The sequence below is a fragment of the Hemitrygon akajei genome, chromosome 3, assembly GCF_048418815.1.
Source record: "Hemitrygon akajei chromosome 3, sHemAka1.3, whole genome shotgun sequence".
NCBI lineage: Eukaryota > Metazoa > Chordata > Chondrichthyes > Myliobatiformes > Dasyatidae > Hemitrygon > Hemitrygon akajei.
The window spans coordinates 82,830,997-82,851,290 of record NC_133126.1 but is presented as its reverse complement, the minus strand read 5'-3'; the positions used below and the strand labels follow the sequence as shown (position 1 = coordinate 82,851,290).

General features: G+C 42.1%; 1 protein-coding gene across 1 annotated transcript in view; it reads left to right on the top strand.

The window, feature by feature from the left end:
• The window catches only part of map3k9 (mitogen-activated protein kinase kinase kinase 9), a 158,674-nt gene extending 138,605 nt beyond the window's left edge, over positions 1–20,069 (top strand). Inside the window, exons 10-11 of the mRNA XM_073038023.1 lie at positions 9,266–10,045; positions 19,591–20,069. Of these exons, the coding sequence (XP_072894124.1) occupies positions 9,266–10,045; positions 19,591–20,069 (1,259 nt within the window). The remainder of the gene's footprint in view (positions 1–9,265; positions 10,046–19,590) is intronic.
• The last annotated feature ends 225 nt before the right edge of the window (positions 20,070–20,294 follow it).

Genomic DNA, 20,294 nt, shown 5'->3' with positions numbered 1-20,294 from the left:
GTATTATATCTGAAGCCTTGACTCCTGATTGCATGATCTGTGGTAAAGGAGTTGTGGATTTTCAGTGCTTTACACTGAGATTTGTGTTAAGTAGACCTGTCTTTACTTATTAATTGTTTTCAGATATGGGTGTTACAAGCCATGTTTATTGTTCATTCCTAAATGCCCCTGAGAAGGGGGTGGTGACCCCCCCTCGCCTTGAACCATGGCAATTCCCCCAGTGAAGCACCGCTCCAGTGCTGCAAAGGAGACAGTTCTAGGATTTTGACATAGTGATGTAGGATTGATAATATATTCCCAAGTTCATGTAAGGTGTGCCCTGGAAGGGGACCTTCAGTTAGTGGTGTTCTTATGTCCCTTCTGCCCTTGTCCTTCGTGGTAGTGGGGACTGTGGTTAAGAGACATTGTCAGAGTAGCTCAGGTGAATAATTGAAGTGTGTTTTGAACACTGCAGTCACTGTGCCAGTGATAGATGGAGTGAACTTTTAGGATGGCCGGAGGAGTGCTACTCAAGGACTGATTTGGGCTAGATTGTCTCAAACTTCTCGGGCGTTGTTGGAGCTGCCAGAGTGCTTCAAGAACACCTGCCCTTCCTGACAACCCAAAGCGAAAGCTGCACCCACCTGGGAGAATCTGAGAGATGTGTGAATGGGGCAGGAAAAAGAAACCTGAAGTGAAGTATCCCCAAAGAGTATAAATAAACAACATATGGACAATAAAGGGCATCAATATATGGATAAAGACAGGGCATCCAAAGTGGCAAGAGCTGGTGGTGAACTTGGTTACTGAGAAGTTTTTAGGATCCAGCAGCAGAAGACTAAAGAGCTCATAAGGGAGAAAATGAACTTTGAGTGACAATCTACACCGTATAAGAACAAGCTGACTGAATCACCAGACTAATTCCTAGAATGAGAATGTTGTCTGTGAAGAAAGACTAAATAGTTTTGGTCCATCCCCTTGGAGTTTAAAAGCATGAGGAGTGAACTTATTCCAACATCAGATCCTAACGGGGTTACCAGAGTAGATGTAGAGATATTTCACTAGTTGGAAAGTTTTGAACAGGGGTATATGAAACTAGTTACAACTGGAAAGCTGGAAGGAGAAAGAAGCAGAAGCAGACCGAGAATGAAAATGATAGATGGATTCACATCATGGTTAAAAACAGGGGAGGCAACAACTACAATTCGGAGGGTCAGGGACCGTGATGGATGGAGAGACATGATTGCCCACGCCGAACAGCAAGGCACCTGAACTAGAAGTCTAAACTCAAGTTAATATTGGAGAAGGTAAAATCTTAGCAGTTTCTTCAAAGTTTCCAACAGTGTTTTCTCTTGATTCCATTGCTTCAGTAATTTTATTACACCAGCCTGTTATCTTTCTAGATAACTTAAAGCAAAGGACCCATTTTATTATCTTCACCTGACTTTTAAACAAATGCCATTTTATTTGAGCAGTGCTTTACAGTAAACACGTTAGGTAGTTTCATACTCCTCTTTCCCTTTTCCAAATAAAAATGTGATCCAATATTGGCACACCTGTTCTGAATGGAGAGGGCAGAGATCTGCATAGCAATTGGTTTATTATTGTCACATGTGCAATGAAAAATGATGATAGATCATTTTATCACATCTGAACATCAAGGCAGAATAAAGGGAAAACATTAACATAATGCAAAATATGGTGTTACATTTGCAGGGAATGTGCAGTACTGATGGACAATAAGTGGCAAGGTTGCTCCAAAGTAAAAATTGAGGTTGAGAGTATATCCTATTGTGACCAGGGACCATTAGATATAGGAGCAGAATTAGGCCTTTTAGCCCATTGAGTCTGCTCTGCCATTTCATCATGGCTGATCCAATTTTTCTCTCAGTCTTAATCTCTTGCCTTCTCTCCATATCCTTTCATGCCCTGACCAGTCAAGTATCTATCAATTTCTGCCTTAAGTATACACAAAGACTTGGCCTCCACAGCTGCCTGTGGCAAAGAATTCCACAGATTCACCACTCTCTGGCTAAAGAAATTCCTCCTCATCTCCGTTCTAAAAAGATGCCCCTCTATTCTGAGGCTGTGGCCTCTGGTCTTAGACTCCCCCACCATAGGATACTTTCTTTCTACATCCACTGTATCAAGGCCTTTTAGCATTCAATAGATGTCAATGAGGTTACCCCTCATTCTTCTGAATTCAAGCGAATACAGGGCCAGTGCCATCGGATGCTCTTCATAAGACAATCCTGGCATCACTTTCATGATTCTTTCTAAGATAAGGGGCCCAAACCTGCTCCCAGTACCCCAAGTGAGGCCTCACCAGTGCTTTATAAGTTTTCAACATCACATCCTTGCTTTTATATTCTAGTCCTCTTGAAATGAAGGCTTGCATTACATTTGCTTTCCTCCCCACAGACTCAACCTGCAAATCAACCTTTAGAGAATCCTGCACAAAGACTCCCAAGTCCCTTTGCATCTCAGTTTTTTGTATTTTCTCTCCATTTAGAAAATAGTTTAACCTTTCATTTCTTCTACCAAAGTACATGACCATACACTTCCCAACACTGTATTCCATCTGCCATTTCTTTGCCCATTCTCCTAATCTATCTAAGTCATTCTGTAGCCTCTCTATTTCCTCAAAACTACCTGCTCCTCCAACTATCTTGTGCAAGAAATTCATTTGATAGTCTTATGACAGGAGGATAAAAGCTATTCTTGAGCCTGGTGGAACTTGCTTTCAGGCCTTTTTTTGTCTTTTACCTGATGGGAGGAGGGAAGAATGGAGAAGGTCTGGGGTAGGAGGAGTCTTTAGTTATATTGGTTCCAGCAAGAAATGTAAGCAGAGTTCACAGAGGTGAGGCTGGCTTTTGTGATGTGTTGAGCTGTGTCCACAACTTCCTGCAGTCTCTTGTGGTCTTGGACAGAGCTGTAGATGCATCTAGATAGGATGTTTTCCATTGTGCATTGATGCAAACTGGTGAGAGTCAGTTGGGACGTGGCAAATTTCTTCATTTTACTGTACTGATGAAGTAGAAGTGTGGATGTGCTTTCTAGGCCATGACATTATTTGGTTGGACCATGACAACCTATTAGAAAAGCTTACTCTTGGAAAGTTGAAGCTCTCAACCTCAGCACCATTGACGTAAACAGAAGCATGTGTTCTACCTCACTTCCTGAAGTCAATTCTCTTTTCTTTTGCTGACAATGAGGGAAAGGTTGGTGTCATAGTGCCATGCTATCACATTTACCTTTTTGTTCTTGGGTACTGGGATGATAGTGATCTTTTTAAAGCAGGTAGAAACCTCAGATTGAAGTGAGGAGAGATTTTAAATGTTTGCAAATACTCCTGCCAGCTTCTTCTTCTTGTTTTACGGCGGTTGGCACCCAGCTTAATGTTGCATTACCACCACCTTCTGCTCCAGAGTGTGGATCAGACGGTAGACTTACATTCTAAATCCCTTCACACACATACCCTAATCTATACTTTATCCTTCCTTCTCTGGCCATCCTAGTACCCTATCCTTGCTTATTCATCATATCCTATAAAAAAGCCCTGTATCCCTTAAGAAAGCTAAAAGTACCCTGACCTGTGTTCTTTCACACATGCCCAGTAGCCCTTTTAATGTGAATTCCTGCACCCCCAATTCCCTTAGATTAATTCTCATCATCGCTCTTTGTATCCCATACTTCCTGCCAGCTGATCTGCGCAGGATCTAAGGTAGCAACTACATCTGGGCCAGAAGCTTGCCATAGGTTCACTCTCTGGAAGTCCGGCCCGATGTCCACAATGGTGACTGTTGGTTTAGGTCACTGGAGGCTGTTGGGGCAAGTGGCGACATTCCACCCTCCTTTTCAAAACATACATAGAATGCATCAAGCTTATCGGGGAGGGATGTGCTGTTATCGGCATTGCTGCACAACCTCATTTTGTAGCCCGTTGTGGCATGCAAGCCTTGCTACAACTGATGGTTGGTCTGGGTCTTGGCTCTGTACAACTAATGGCTTTTGGTATCTCTGTTAGCTTAATGCAGGTTGTATTTCAACTTCTTGTGCAGGTGAGCATCATCCAGTTTGAACCCTGCGGACGTGGACTTCATTAGAGAGTGGATTTCTCGGTTCATTCACGAGTTCCAGTTTGGGAACACCCAAAATGACGTCTTTTGTACACAGTCCTCTACACACTTGCTGATAAAAGTTTGTGATATTAGTGACATACTCATTCAGATTGGCTGTTAAGTCTTTGAACAGAGACCAGTCTACTGAATTGAATTGACTTTATTTCTTACATCCTTCACGTACATGAGGAGTAAAAATCTTTATGTTACATCTCCACCTAAAAGTGCCATGTGCAATCATAATAATTTGATTTCTATGGATATTAGAAGCTGGAATAGATTGTGGTTGGGATGACTTGGGTCCGCAATGATCCTAGGGGCCCCTTTTACACACCTATCCTTGTAAATGTCCTGAATCATGGGTAGTTCACAACAAGAGATGCGCTAGGCTGTCCACACCCCTCCCTGCAGAGTCCTGTGATTAAGGGAGGTACAGTTCCTGTACCAAGCAGTGAAGCAGCCAGTCAGGATGCTCTCAATTGTGCCCCTATAGAAATTTCTTAGGATTTGGGGGCCCATATCAAACTTCCTCAACCGTCTGAGGTGAAAGAGGTGCTGTTGTGCCTTTTTCACCACACAGCTGGTGTGTACAGACCACGTGAGGTCCTTGGTGATGTGGATGCCGAGGAACTTGAAGCTGTTTACCCTCTCAACCCCAAATCCATTTTTGTCAATAGGGGTTAGCCGGTCTCCATTCCTCCTGTAACCCACAACCAGCTCCTTTGTTTTTGCAACATTGAGTGGGAGATTGTTTTCTTGATGCCACTGTTTCAGAGAGATGATTTTTTCCCTGTAGGCCACCTTATTATTGTTTGAGATAAGGCCAATCAATGTAGTGTCGTTGGCAAATTTAATTAGCAGATTGGAGCTGTGGGTATCGATACAGTCATGGGTATACAGGGAGTAAAGGAGGGAACTCAGTATACAGCCCTGAGGAGCTCCTGTATTGAGAGTCAGAGGGTTGGAGGTGAGGGAGCCCACCCTTACAACCTGCTGGCAATCTGACAGGAAGTCCGGGATCCAGCTGCACAAGGCAGGGTCAAGGCCGAGGTCTCTGAGCTTCCTGTTGAGCCTGGATGGAACTATGGTGTTGAATGCTGAACTGTAGTCCAGGAACAGCATTCTCACATAAGCATCCTTCTTCTCCAGATATGTAAGGACAGTGTGTAGAGCTGAGGCTATTGCGTCATCTGTCAATCAGTTGTGTCAGTAGGCAAATTGTAGGGGGTCCAGTGTGGGTGGTAGCATGCTGCAGATGTAATTCTTGACCAGCCCCTCAAAGCATTTGCTTATTATTGAGGTCAGGGCGACAGTCATTCAGGCATGTTACCTTGGTCTTTTTTGGTACAGGGACAATGGTGGATAATCTGAAGCAGAAGGGCACTCTACACTGGGAGAGGGAGAGATTGAAAATGTCAGTAAACACACCAGCCAGTTGTGCTGCGCACATCCTGAGTACTGTCCCTGGGATGCCATCCGGTCCCGCTACCTTGCGACTATCCAATCGTTGGAAGCATCTGCATACCTCAGCCTCAGAGATGACCAGGTTGCAGGTTGTAGCAGTGGCTTTCCTCGGAGGCTCAGAGTTAGCGACATCGAACCGAGCGTAAAAGCGATGGAGCTCATCTGGGAGAGAGGCCGTGATGTTGGCGGCACACTACATTTGGCTTTGAAGTCTGTGATGGTATGCAGCCCTCACCACAAGTCATGTGTACTACTTTTTGTGAATCTTGACTCAGTCTTCTCCCTGTATTGTTGTTTTGCAGCCTTGATAGCTTTGCGCAGATCATGGTTGCTTTTCTTGAGCTCTAGTTGATCGTCAGCGATGTAAGCTCGATGTCGCGCTGTGAGTGCTGCTCGCATGGATGCAGAGCAGATGTGCAGAAACTCATCTGTTTCTTTAGACCAGCACTATATGACTGGATCCTCATGTTTCAGCTTCTATTTGTATACAGGGTTAGGAGCTCAGTGAGGTGGTCTGATTTACCAAAATGTGGATGGCTTGTCTTGGTACACGTCTTTGGTTGTGTAGCAATGGTAAATGGGTGTTTGGGCCTCTGCTGGAACAGGAGAGATGCTTGTAGCATTTTTGTAACACATTGTAGTTGCAGACCATGCTACTTGGAGGTACTGGAGTTGGTGCCTTCGAGTTGACATGAAGGCATCATGTAGTGAAACGGTGAGTGACTGCCTTGGACATTTCTTTTGCGATCACAAGATCCTGTTGGACATTGATTGTCAAAGGCCTGCTTCCCTTCTTTTGTGGGGAGACAGGCAGTGAGGAAGCTAGGCCTCAAGGTGCAGGTTATAGCTTGGTGTCTGGGCTCAGTTGGGATTGGTCTCTCCTGTCAGTGCTGCCCTCCAGTGTTGGATTGGTGGAATTACAGGCTGGACTACCAGGAACCATCAATTTGTGGGACTTGTTGCTCAGAGTCTTGGACTTAAAATGGGTTTTCTTACATAACTATGTTCTTTTTTTCCCCCTTTCTTGTTATTTTGAATGCACGAGTATGTTTTTGCACCTTGGCCCCAAAGGAATGCTGTCTCATTTGGCCATATCCATGTATAGTTTGAATGACAATTAAGCCTGATTTCATTTGACATTCTTGAAGTTGGCCTGGTTGAGGTTACCAGCAAGGATAAACAGGAGCCCAGTGTATCCTGTTTCAAGGCTATGATCCATGGAGTGTATTGAGCACAGGCTTCATGCCCACCTGGGGTATGTCATCTGCCATCAGGATAGCTGGTGAACTCATGTGGTAGGTAGAATGGGCAGCCCTTAATCATCAGATATTCCAAATCAGATAAGCATGAACTTGCCAGGACCATAACACTTAAGCACAATGAGTAGATTAGTAAGCAGGCCCCTCCACCTCTTACCTTGTCTAAGTATGCGGTAGCCTCTTAAGAAGATGTAAAACCAAAACAGAGTTGGAAACATTAAGAAAGATCACAAAGATAATGATATGGCAGAGTTTACATCAAAAATACAATGTCGAGAGAAAGCCTCGGGCACATGTAAAAAAAAATTTGTAAAGCGAAGATGCTTTCAAAAATAGTGCAATGAAAAGTTTCTAAATATCAAAATGATTACTATAAAGACCAGTAAGCAGTAAAAAAAAACACTATCAAATCAATATCTGGTGTGAGCCCCTTTGCCTTTAAAACTCTTGGGTAAGAAAATTGGCTGGTAGATTGTTCCAAGCATATTGAAGAATTTACCACAATTATTCCGCAAGCTCGGGCTGTCTTGCTTGCTTCTAACTCTCCAGGTAATCCCAGACAGCCTTGACGATGTTGAGATCAAGGCTCTGTGGAGGCTGTACCATCTGTTGCAGAAGTCATTGTTCTTCTTTTCACTGAAGGCAGTTCTTTATGACCTTGGCTGTGTGTTTGGGGTCATTGTCCTGCTGCAGAATGAAGCTGAGACCGATCAGATACCTCCCTGATGGTATTGCGTGATGGATGAAAATCTGCTCCTACTTCTCAGGACTGAGGATTCCACTAATTCTGACCAGATTATCAACAACATTTGCTGAAATGCAGCCCAAAACCTGCAGGAAAACTCAACCATGCTTCACTGTCGGCTACAGACACTCATCCTTGTAGCACTCTCCATCTCTTCTATGAACAAACTGTTTGAACCAAAAAATTAAATTTTGACTCGTCAGTCCAGAGCACTTGTTGCCATTGTTCAGCACCCTAGCCCTTGTGTTCTTGTGTGTGTGGGTGAGTCTTGGTTTTGTTTTCACTTTGGAGGAGTATGTTTTTGGTAGCAACTCTTCCATGATGACCACTTCTGTCATTACTTCCCCAGGCTGTAGAGGATGTACGTGTGTTCCCGTGGTTTTTTTTGAGTTCAGAGCTGATGGCACTGCTGGGCTTTTTCTGATTTAGAAAGGACATCTGTTTGATATATCTCTCATCTGCTACACTCAGTTTCTGTGGCCGACCATTGTGCTTTTGGTCCTCAACCTTGCCCGTTTCTTTGTGCTTCTTCAGAAGAGCTTGGACAGCACATCTTGAATCTCCTGTCTTGCTGAAAATTTTCTGCTTGGGAGAGACCTTGCAGATGCAGGATGACCACCTTGTGTCTTTTTGCTATGCTCACTTTTGCCATGATGTAAGAACTGATGATTTGAAATTTAAACAGTCACATCTACTACACCCTCACCTATTGGTTTGGCTGTTCTTCACCCGATTTGATTCCTTCTACTCCCATTAATTTAGTTCATTCAACTCATTAGCATCCTGTTTGTATCTTTGTTTAGTCATGCACTGGGCTACCTACAAAGTAATCAAGTCTTTATTTGAAAAGTGGTCTATTACTTAATGTTATTTTCTTTAACAAAATACAAAAATTTCTCTGTAACATTTAAACTTATTTTGGAAAATGAGTGTTTGGAATCTAAAATTTTCTCTTTTCTACTGACACACTAATTCAGAAGACAAAAAAGTACAACTGAAACAAAATTGAGATAGAAAATTTATGGTGCCTAAGACTTGACCACAGTACTGTATGTCTCATGTACAGAAAAAATATAAGAATGAAACTGGAATACTATTTTGAGTTTTTAGCACATCTGGAAAGATGTACTGTTTCTTGATAGTATACAGATTTGCCATAATGGTACTGGTACAACATGGGTCAAATTATGCTTAACTTGACATTTTCCCTTGTGTTTAAATTGGGTGGGACTGGATGGTGATCTAATCAAATATTTACATTTATGTTATTGCAATGGAGAAAACATTTTCCCTCATAAGGGAATCTTGAAATATTTACGGTGAGAATCAGAAGCACTTCTTTTACCCGTTGGAGGTTATTGGCAAAATGGAATTCTCTCTTCCAAAAGATTATGGATGACGTTGGGTTTCAAAACTCAGATCTTCAGAACTTTTATGCTGTAAAAATATTACAATTGCTGAAATAGATGTGAAGCATGACAAATGCTTAGATCAGCTATAATATGATTCAGAAGCTGACTGAGTAAACTGTCTTGAGAAGCTATGGCATGCTGACAATATAAAATGGTAACAATGAGACATTTTATTATTTTTTTAAAGGAAAAAAAATTGATGTCTACACCTGCCTCTAATATGAAAGATGAAAAGATTTATTCTGAAGCAATGCAGATTCATAGATCCTTCTCCTTTTCTTGCAGAACATGAAGATGGGAATGTGATGAAGGATTGTGACCCTAGGTTGCAGAAGTGTGCTTTTCCCAACCAGTCCTACCTCTCTTTACCTTTCTACTGTAATGACGAATGCGAGGCTGGTGTTAGTGACACCAATGAGGAACCAACTCCAGTGAACTCTGCCACCAGCACCCCACAGCACACCCCCACTAACAGCTATAAACGCAGCTCACAAAGGAAGAAGTGTGACCTGGTCCTCCTGGGTTGTGGTGCTGTCTTGGCAGCAGTGGCTTTGGGGTTTGATTTGCTGGAGCTGGGAAAATGCCACGTTTTACAAGAAGTTGTCGAACCTAAGGAAGAGAAGAAAAGGAAGGAAGGCATCTTTCAGCGCACCACCCGACTGCGACGGAGCATCAGCCCTCCGTCTCGGAAGATCTTCAAGAATGAAGAATTTGTCATTCCATCCTCACTGACGCTGCTCTCACTGTCCTCCATTTCCGAATGCAACTCCACAAGGTCTTTGCTGCGTTCAGACAGTGATGAGCTGGTGGTGTATGAGATGCCCACGACGCCAAGTTCAATGGACGACAGCTCTGTGTTTATTACTCATCATCCTTTAGTAGACATAACCATTGAACGCTTCAAGCGGGACCCAAAACAATCATTGACCCCAACTCATGTGACAAAACACAACACCACGGCACACCGGGGTCACAGAAGGACTCCTTCTGATGGGGCCATTAAACAGATTCCCCAGACTCTGAACTCCACACTGTCCACTGGTACCTCAGGCTCCATTGCGACAGGTAGGAACTCATTATTATTTTGGAATTGGCAGTAATGACTGAACTGTACTCATGATAGAAATGGTGCTCACCTAATGTAGTTTCCATGCCAGCCTTAATTCATACTTTCACAACCATCCCACCCTTGAGGTACCTCATACTTCCAAACATTTCGATTCACCTAATTCTCCCTGATTTTCATCTTTGTGGCCTCCCACCCACTAGACTTCAAATCAGGGCTAAGCTTTAGCAGTGGAGGGCAGCAAGAAAATTGATCAGTCCACCCATTGAGTCAAATAAAAGTACAGCACAGAAACAGGCCCTTCAGCCCATCTAGTCCATGCCAAACTATTTAAACTGCCTAGTTCCATTGACCTGCACTAGTACCATAACCTTCCATAATCCTGCCATCCATGTACCTATCCAAACTTCTCTTCAATGTTGAAATAGAGCTCGTATGCACCATTCATGCTGGCAGCTCGTTCCACACTCTCATGACCCTTTAAAGAAGTTTCCCTTCATGTTCCCCTAAACTTTTAACCTTTCACCCTCAACCCAGGAGCTCTAGTTGTTGTCCCACCCATCCTCAGTGGAAAAAGACTGCTTGCACTTACCTATCTATACTCCTCATAATTTTGTATGCCATATTCAGATCTCCCCTCAATCTTCTACGTTTCAAGAACAAAGTCCTAACCTATTCAATCTTTCCTCATAACTCAGGTTCTCCAGTGTCAGCAACATCTTTGTAAATTTTCATTGTAATCTTTCAGCATTATTTACATCTTTCCTGTAGGTAGATGACCAAAACTGCACACAATACTCCAAATTTGGCCTCACCAATACAACTTTAACATAACATTCCATCTTCTGTACACAATACTTTGATTTATGAAGGCAATGTGTCAAAACCTTTCTTTACAACACTATCTATCCATGACACCACTTTCAATGAATTAAGGACCTGTATTCCCAGATCCCTTTGTTCTACTGCACTCTTAGTGCTCTACTGTTCACTGTATAAGACCTAACCATGTTGATTCTACTAAAGTGCAACATTTTGCACTTATCTTCATTAAATTCCATCTGCCATTTTTCAGTCTATTTTTTTCCAGCTGGTCCAGGTCCCACTGCAAGCTATGATAGTCTTTCTCGCTGTCACCCCCGAGTTTGGTGTCATCTGCAAATTTGCTGATCCAATTTACCTCATTGTCATCCAGATCATTGGCATAGATGACAAACAACAAATGGATCCAGCACTGATCCCTGCAGTACTCCACAAGTCACAGGCCTCTAGTCAGTGAGGCAACCATCTGGCTTCTCCCCCAAAACTAATGTCTAATCCAATTTACTGTCTCATCTTGAATGCCAAGCAACTGAACCTTCTTGACCAACTTCCCATGTGGAACCTTGTCAAATGACTTCCTAAAATTCATGTAGAGAACATCCACTGCCTTGTCTTCATCAACTTTCCTGGTAATTTCCTTGAAAAACTCTAAGATTTTTAGAGTAAATACCACACACAAAGTCGTGCTGAGTATCCTTAATCAGTCTATGCCCACCTCATATATCGGGTCCCTTAAGATACTTTCCCATAACTTTCCCACTACTGATGTCAGGCTCACCAGCCTATAATTTCCTGGTTTATTTTTAAAGCCTTTCTTAAACAGTGGAGCAACATTGGCTATCTTCCAATCCTCCGGTACCTCAGCTATTGCTAAGGGTGATTTAAATATCTCTGCTAGGGCTCTGTGTCTGTAGAATCACTTGGGATTCTTTTTCAACTTATCTGCTAGGGTAACCACATACCTTCTTTCAGCCCTCCTGATTCCTTTCTTAACTGTTCACTTGCATTTCTCGTACTCCATAAGCACCACATTTGTTCCTACCTGCCTATACCTTGAATGCACCTCCTGTTTCTTTTTCCTTAACCAGGACCTCAGTATCTCTTGAAAGCCAAGGTTTCCTAAATCTGTTATCTTTACCTTTCATTCTGACACGCACATGCAAGCTTTGAACTCTCTAAATATCACTTTTGAGGGCCTCTCACTTAACAAGAACACCTTTGCCAGAAAACTGTTTGTTCCAGTCCACACTTGCCAGCTCCTTTCTGATACCATCAAAATTGATCTTTCTCCAATTCAGACCCTCAACCTGTGGACCAGACCCTTTCTTTTGCATATTTAATTTGAAACTAATGGCATTGTGATCACTGGATGCATAGTGTTCCCCGACACAAACTTCTGTCTCATTCCCTAATAACAGATCAAGTGTCACACACTCTCTCCTTGGGACTTCTATGTGCTGATTAAGGAAACTTTCCTGAATACATTTGACAGACTCTATCCCATCTAGTCCTTCTACAGTATGGGAGTCCCAGTCAATGTGTGGGAAGTTAAATTCAACTACTAAAACACCCTTATGTTTCTTGCAACAATTTGTGATCTCACTACAAATTTGTTCCTATAAATCCCTTGGACAGTTGGGTGGTCTGTAACATAGCCCGATTAACATTGTCAATCCTTTCTTATTCCTCAGTTGCACCTGTTAAAGCCTCTTCAGTCTGTCCTGACTGAGCACTGCTGTGACATTTTCCTTGACTAGTAACGCCATCCCTCCTTCTTTAATCCCTCCTGCTCTGTCGCACCTAAGACAACAGAACGCCAGAATATTGAACTGACAATCCTGCCCCTCCTGCAACCATGTCCTACTAATAGTTACAATATCATATTTCCATGTGTTGATCCATGCCCTGACGTCATCAACCTTCCCACGATACTTCTTGCATTGAAATATACACTCAGGATATTAGTCACACCATGCTTAACCTTTTCATTCCTGACTTTGACTGATGTCTTAACAGCATTCGTCTCCACAACCTCTCCACCATCTGTTCTGGCACTCTGGTTCCTATCCTCCTGCAATTCTAGTTTAAACCCCACCCCCAAGTAGCATTAGTAAACCTTCCCACTAGGATATCAGTCCCCCTCCAATTCAGATGCACACCGTCCCTTCCATACAGGTCCCATCTTCACTGAATGAGAGCCCAATGATTTAAAAATCTGATGTTGTCACTTGTATACCAATTCCTTAGCCATGTGTTAAACTGTATAATCTTCCCTTTTCTGGCCTCACTAGCATAGGGCACATGCAACAATCCTGAGACCACAGCTATGGAGGTCCCGACTTTTAACTTAGCACCTAAATCCCTGAACTCACTTTGTAAAACCTTGTCACACTTCCTACCTCTGTCATTGGTGCCTACATGGACCACAACCTCTGGCTGCTCACCCTCCCACTTAAGGACACTCAGGACTCAATCTGAGATGTCCATCTGTTCCACAGAAACACAATGACCATGGTATACCTTCTTGGTGGATGGTTGCACTGCCTTTTGAACTGCGCTAGTAAAACATTGAATAATCCGATATCCTTGGACTTTGGTTTGCCAAACAGACTGGTTGATTTTCTGCGCTATTGAACATTATTCCCATTAATGCTCCAACTTATTTTAAATTACTTTCTTCTGATATTACATACTGTTATAATAAATTCTCCAGTGAACCGGATACGTTTTAAGAGAGCACAGGAACTGGGATCTCTGGTGAGTCTTGGGAAAGCACAAGGACCAAGATCTCAATGAGTCTTGGAGGACGAAGAACATTATCTGATGAGCCATTGGTGTTTCTGAGTAGTTGAACAGTAGAATATTGGAATTTTATAATAGTGTTAACATAGTACAAATATACTGTATAAATCTTTCAGTCCATTGATAGTTGTAGGTAACAGTGACATGAGGCAGGTAACAGTATTATATTTGTAAACATCACTGTAGAATTTTAAGTGGATGAAAAGGGTTCATAACTTGCCCCTGTGACCAAGCATATTTAAGAATCTTCTATGCTTGGAAATTTAAGTCTATAAATGTGAAATAACATTCAGAGAGGAGGCAAATTCATGAGCCAGCTCTTGGTTCAAAACCTACTTCTCAAGTGCCCGGTTTATGCTAGACTTTGCATGGCGTCTAATTTCTGCCCATGACTTCAGTATTGGGGTAAGTCATGCTGACTGTGGCTGGATGCTGCCAAATTTCAGACATTCCCTGGCAAGTAGGTCCTGCTTTTGTGCAAATCCACCTAAAGTCTGGGATGAGGTGAGTGACAGACCCATTGTGATTCACAATGTATGTCAACAAGTAGGATTGGAATGCCCTGTCAACCTGGAATTTATGAACATAGAACATAGAATATTATAACATGGTACAGGGCCTTTGGCCCATGATGTTGTGCCAAACTTCTAACATACTCTAAGATCAATCTAATGCTTTCCTCCTACATAGCCCTTTATTTTTCTATCCTCTATGTGCATATCTACATTTCTTAAATGTTCCTAGTATATTAGCCTCTGGCATGTTGCATGCACTCACCATTTTCTGTGTAAAAAAAACTTGCATCTGACATTCCCCTATACTTTCCTATAATCACCTTAAAGTTCAGAAACTGAGGGAAATATTAGGTTTGATCATTTAAAAAATTATTATTATTTATTTTAATTTTGAAGATATGTTTAAATTATTTGTAGATATTTTAATGGCTTGTAAATGTCTCAGAGGAATTTAAAAACTTATGTAAAGCTTTGATCACTTTGACAGGCTATGAACTGTGATCTCAGCCTTGCTTGATTAAAGAGCATCAGGGCTTCAATCCTACGCTGGCGAAGCCCAGTGGGTGCCAGGTAGTGATGCTGTTTCTCAGCTCCAGCAGCCAGTGTTCAATCCTGAGCCTCCTGTGCTGCCTGTGTCAATTTCCCCCAGATACCCCACTTTCCTCTCTTATCTCAAAGACATGCAAATTAGTGCATTAAATTTCCATTGTGTAGTCATTTGGTCGGAGAAACAAGGCAGAGTTGATGGGTATCTGAGGGAGTAGATTTCAGAGAAATTAATAGAGGAATACAACTCCTAAGGGAACCAGTCGAGACTTTATGGGCTGAATGGCCTCACTATATTGTAGGAAAGTATGATAATTTGCTCCTGTGTTCTGATTATGTTGTAGGTGTGTTATATACTTTTCCAGGAATTCCTTCTGATCGTTTGCCATTTTTGAGCCTTTACCTTGTCCTGACCAGCATCTCTACATGCAACAGGGTTAAGTTACAGGGTGCTTGACTATTGATCCAGAGATGTGAATTTGAATCTCATCAGGCACTTGTATAATTGTAATTACTTGGATTTAATAAAAATCTGGAATTTATATAAAATACTAGGCTCAGCAAATGTTGTGTGTGACACTGCTCAATTGTTGTAAAGTGCCACCTGAGGCACTGAAGTCCTTCAGGAAGAAAATCTGCCATCCTTATCTGATCCTGGAGCTCGGAGTGCAAGTGATATGTAACCGCATCCTCTGCTGAGGAGCAATTGGGGAAGAGCATTAAATATCTGCATTGCTTTTGACTGGATATGTGGCCTAGTGGTACAGTGGCAGAGCAGGTGCCTCACGCCTTCAGTGTTCTGGGTTCGATCCTGACCTTGGGTGCTGCCTGTGTGGAGTTTAATGACATAAACCCTACTTCTTCCCTGGGCAGACAATTTCACAGATTAACTGTTCTCTGGGAAAGGTGGTTTGATCTCTTCTCCGTTCTTTGAACTACTGCCTCAAAGCTTCGGCTAAAAAAAAAGACAAAGCGGCACACCTGAGGACTGGGAGAAAGTCAGAGACCAGCAGAGGAGGACAAAGGGCTTAATCAGGAAAGGGAAGAAAGATTATGAGAGAAAGCTGGCAGGGAACATAAAAACTGACTGTAAAAGCTTTTATAGATATGTGAAAAGAAAAAGATTGGTTAAGACAAATGTAGGTCCCTTACAGTCAGAAACAGGTGAATTGATCATGGGGAACAAGGACATGGCAGACCAATTGAATAACTACTTTGGTTCTGTCTTCACTAAGGAGGACATAAATAATCTTCTGGAAATAGTAGGGGACTGAGGGTCTAGTGAGATGGAGGAACTGAGGGAAATACATGTTAGTAGGGAAGTGGTGTTAGGTAAATTGAAGGGATTAAAGGCAGATAAATCCCCAGGGCCAGATGGTCTGCATCCCAGAATGCTTAAGGAAGTAGCCCAAGAAATGGTGGATGCATTAGTGATAATTTTTCAAAACTCCTTAGATTCTGGATTAGTTCCTGAGGATTGGAAGGTGGCTAATGTAACCCCACTTTTTAAAAAAGGAGGGAGAGAGAAACCGGGGAATTATAGACCGGTTAGTCTGACATCGGTGGTGGGGAAAATGCTAGAGTCGGTTATCAAAGATGTGATAACAGCACATTTGGAAAGAGGTGAAATCATCGGACAAAGTCAGCATGGATTTGTGAAAGGAAAATCATGTCTGACGAATCTTATAGAATTTTTTGAAGATGTAACTAGTAAAGTGGATGGGGAGAACCAGTGGATGTGGTATATTTGGATTTTCAAAAGGCTTTTGACAAGGTCCCACACAGGAGATTAGTGTGCAAACTTAAAGCACACGGTATTGGGGGTATGGTATTGATGTGGATAGAGAATTGGTTGGCAAACAGGAAGCAAAGAGTGGGAATAAACGGGACCTTTTCCGATTGTTGGGCAGTGAATAGTGGGGTACCGCAAGGCTCAGTGCTGGGACCTCAGTTGTTTACAATATATATTAATGATTTAGATAAGGGAATTAAATGCAGCATCTCCAAGTTTGCGGATGACACGAAGCTAGGCAGCAGTGTTAGCTGTGAGGAGGATGCTAAGAGGATGCAGGGTGACTTGGATAGGTTAGGTGAATGGGCAAATTCATGGCAGATGCAATTTAATGTGGATAAATGTGAGGTTATTCACTTTGGTTATAAGAACAGGAAAACAGATTATTTTCTGAATGGTGGCCGATTAGCAAAAGGGGAGGTGCAATGAGACCTGGGTGTCATTGTACACCAGTCATTGAAAGTGGGCATGCAGGTACAGCAGGCAGTGAAAAAGGCAAATGGTATGTTGGCATTCATAGCAAGAGGATTCGAGTACAGGAGCAGGGAGGTTCTACTGCAGTTGTACAAGGTCTTGGTGAGACCACAGCTGGAGTATTGTGTGCAGTTTTGGTCCCCTAATCTGAGGAAAGACATTCTTGCCATAGAGGGAGTACAAAGAAGGTTCACCAGATTGATTCCTGGGATGGCAGGACTTTCAAATGAAGAAAGACTGGATTAACTAGGCTTATACTCACAGGAATTTAGAAGATTGAGGGGGGATCTTATTGAAACGTATAAAATTCTAAAGGGATTGGACAGGCTAGATGCAGGAAGATTGGTTCCAATGTTGGGGGAGTATAGAACGAGGGGTCACAGTTTAAGGATAAAGGGGAAGCCTTTTAGGACCAAGATGAGGAAAAAATTCTTCACACAGAGAGTGGTGAATCTGTGGAATTCTCTGCCACAGGAAACAATTGAGGCCAGTTCATTGGCTATATTAAAGAAGGAGTTAGATATGGCCCTTGTTGCTAAAGGGATCAGGGGGTATGGAGAGAAAGCAGGTACAGGGTTCTGAGTTGGATGATCAGCCATGATCATACTGAATGGCAGTGCAGGCTCGAAGGGCCGAATGGCCTACTCCTGCACCTATTTTCTATGTTTCTATGTGCCCTGGTCTCACCTGCCAGTGGAAACAGTTTTTCTGCTTCTATCTTATCTATCTCTTTATTAATTATACATGTTTTTATACGATCACCTCGCATTCTTGAGTTCCAGCCAGTGTAGATCCAACCAACATAATCTCTCCTTATAGTCTAACCCCGTCGTTACTGGAATCAACCTGATGAACCTCCTCTGTATACCTTCCAAAGCCAGTATAGCTTTTTTTCAAGTAAGGAGACCAGAACACTGCACACAATACTCCCATGTATGGCCTCTGCAGTACCCTGTATAGATGCAACATAACCCTCTTCTTAAATTCAAACCCTGCAGTAATGAAGGCTAACATTCCATTTGCCTTCTAGATAACCTGTTGCACCTGCAAACCAAACTTTAGCTAGTCATTCACATTCCCAAGCCTCTCAGCGCAACAGGTTGCTGCAATTCTTTCACCAATTAAATAATAATCTGATTTTCTATCTTTCCTTTCAAAGTTGATGACCTCACATTTATCAACATTATACTCCATATACCAGACTCTATACTCTATACCCACTCACTAAAGCTATCTACACCAACTGCCAATCAGCATATTTATCCAAATTCTCTGCCATATATTGGTTAACTAGTCCTTTATCCTTGTTATTACATTACCCCCAACTCCATTCATCCATATGGAGCTGTCCTTTTGGTGGCATCCTATTGTATTCTGTCTGGAAATGCAAGTATGCATAACCACCTGTTCTCCTCTTTCCATTGCACTCATCATATCCTCAAAGGGCTTTGGCAATTCTGTCAAACAAGACCTCCCTTTCCTGAATTCATGCTGTGTCTGCCTGATGGAACCACTTCTATCCAGATGCCTTGTTATTTCATCCATAATAATAGTTTCAAGCATTTTCTCAACTACAGATATTAAGCCAATTGGCCTATAATTGCCTGCATCCTTTTTTAAACAGTGACACGACACTCACTATTTTCCATTCCCAGAGACCAGAGAATTTTGGTAAATTATCACAAACACCTCTATGTTAACTTCCACCATTAATTTCAATATCCTGAGATGCATCCAATCAGGACCAGATGACCTGTCTACCTTTCGACCCACTAGTTTGCTCAGCAAAACCTCTTTATTGATAGCGATTTTATCAAGGCCTTCACTTCCTACCACATCCATAACATCTCTCTTTGGCATGTTAGACAGTGTTCTCTCCTTTGAAGACTGACGTAAAATAGTCGTTCAAGGCTTCGGCTATTTTCCTCATTATCCAATTTTATTTCATGATTCTCATTTTCCAGGGAGCCTATGTTCATTTGAGCCATCCTTTTCCACTTTATATAATTATAAAATCAATTACTATGTTATTATGTTTTCTGCTAGTTTACTTTCACAGTCTATCTTCCCTTTCCTTATTTGCTCAATGGTTCAGTGGTTCATTGTTGTTTTTTTAAAGTTTTCCCATTCTCCCAGTTTCTCATTACTCGTGGTGATTTTGTGTGTATGAACTTCTAGATTGACGCCTTCCATTATTTTTTAGTTATCCAAAGCTGACTCTCCCTCTCTTAACTGGAAAATACATTTGTTGAACTCTGTGTTTCAAAAAAAAATCTTTCTGGATGTCTTCTACAATTAATTTTTAAGCCAATATGCAGTCAGTTCATTACTTTTTAATGTTAATTACCTTTTTATTAAGTTTCATGTTTCAACACAAAGAAGCGTAGGTCAGGAAATAGAGCACAAAATAACACTTTGTAAGCTGCATTAAAGCAATAGCATTACAGGCTCCATTCACTTAATCAATGTAATAAAATTTGTTTAATGAACTTTTTGTATTTTTTTAATGGTTAGTGGCTATTGTAATGGGAAGGATGCAGACCCGAAGCAGCTGCTCAGTTTGAAGATTAACATGACTGATTTTATTTTTAAGGTATAGGTAAAACCCCAAGCCCCAGCAAGGATCCAACAGAAGTTCCTCGTCTGCCTGATCCCAACCTAGTCTTTCCTCCCACTCCGAGGCGGAGAAACACGAAACAAGACTTCACTCTGGAAAGGCCCAAGACACTGGAATTTGTACCAAGGCCTCGTCCATCTGCAAACCGCCAACGGTTAGATCCATGGTGGATTGTTTCGCCCACTAAAACGCACAGCAACTCCCCAGTTAATAGTTCTAGTACTGAAACACCATCCAATCTGGACTCCTGCCTCAGCAGCAGTGGCACTGTGGAGGAAAGACCAGGAGTCCCTATCTTTCTGCCTTATAGGCACAGACTTGCTGGCTGTGAAGGGACATTGCTAGATACAGACGTGGAAGGCCAGAGTCGGGATGGAACACTTCCTCTCTGCAGAGCAGAAATGAGCTCACGCAAGATGGTGAACAATGATCAGGAGCACAATTTCTGGTCATAACAGCATGTATTATTTCACAGGAATCTATGAAAAGAATTTGCACTGGAATGCACTTTTTCATAAGGACAGGTTTGAACTGAATGCCATTTAATATTGCCCAAGGAACTTGACAAACTTTGAACTTGGAATCAATATCCTTAAGTTTATTTGCTCAACAAAGAAAAGCTGTTTGATTCTATTCAATGGAGTTCCATTCATCTTGCTCCAAAATCTCATCTTTTACTG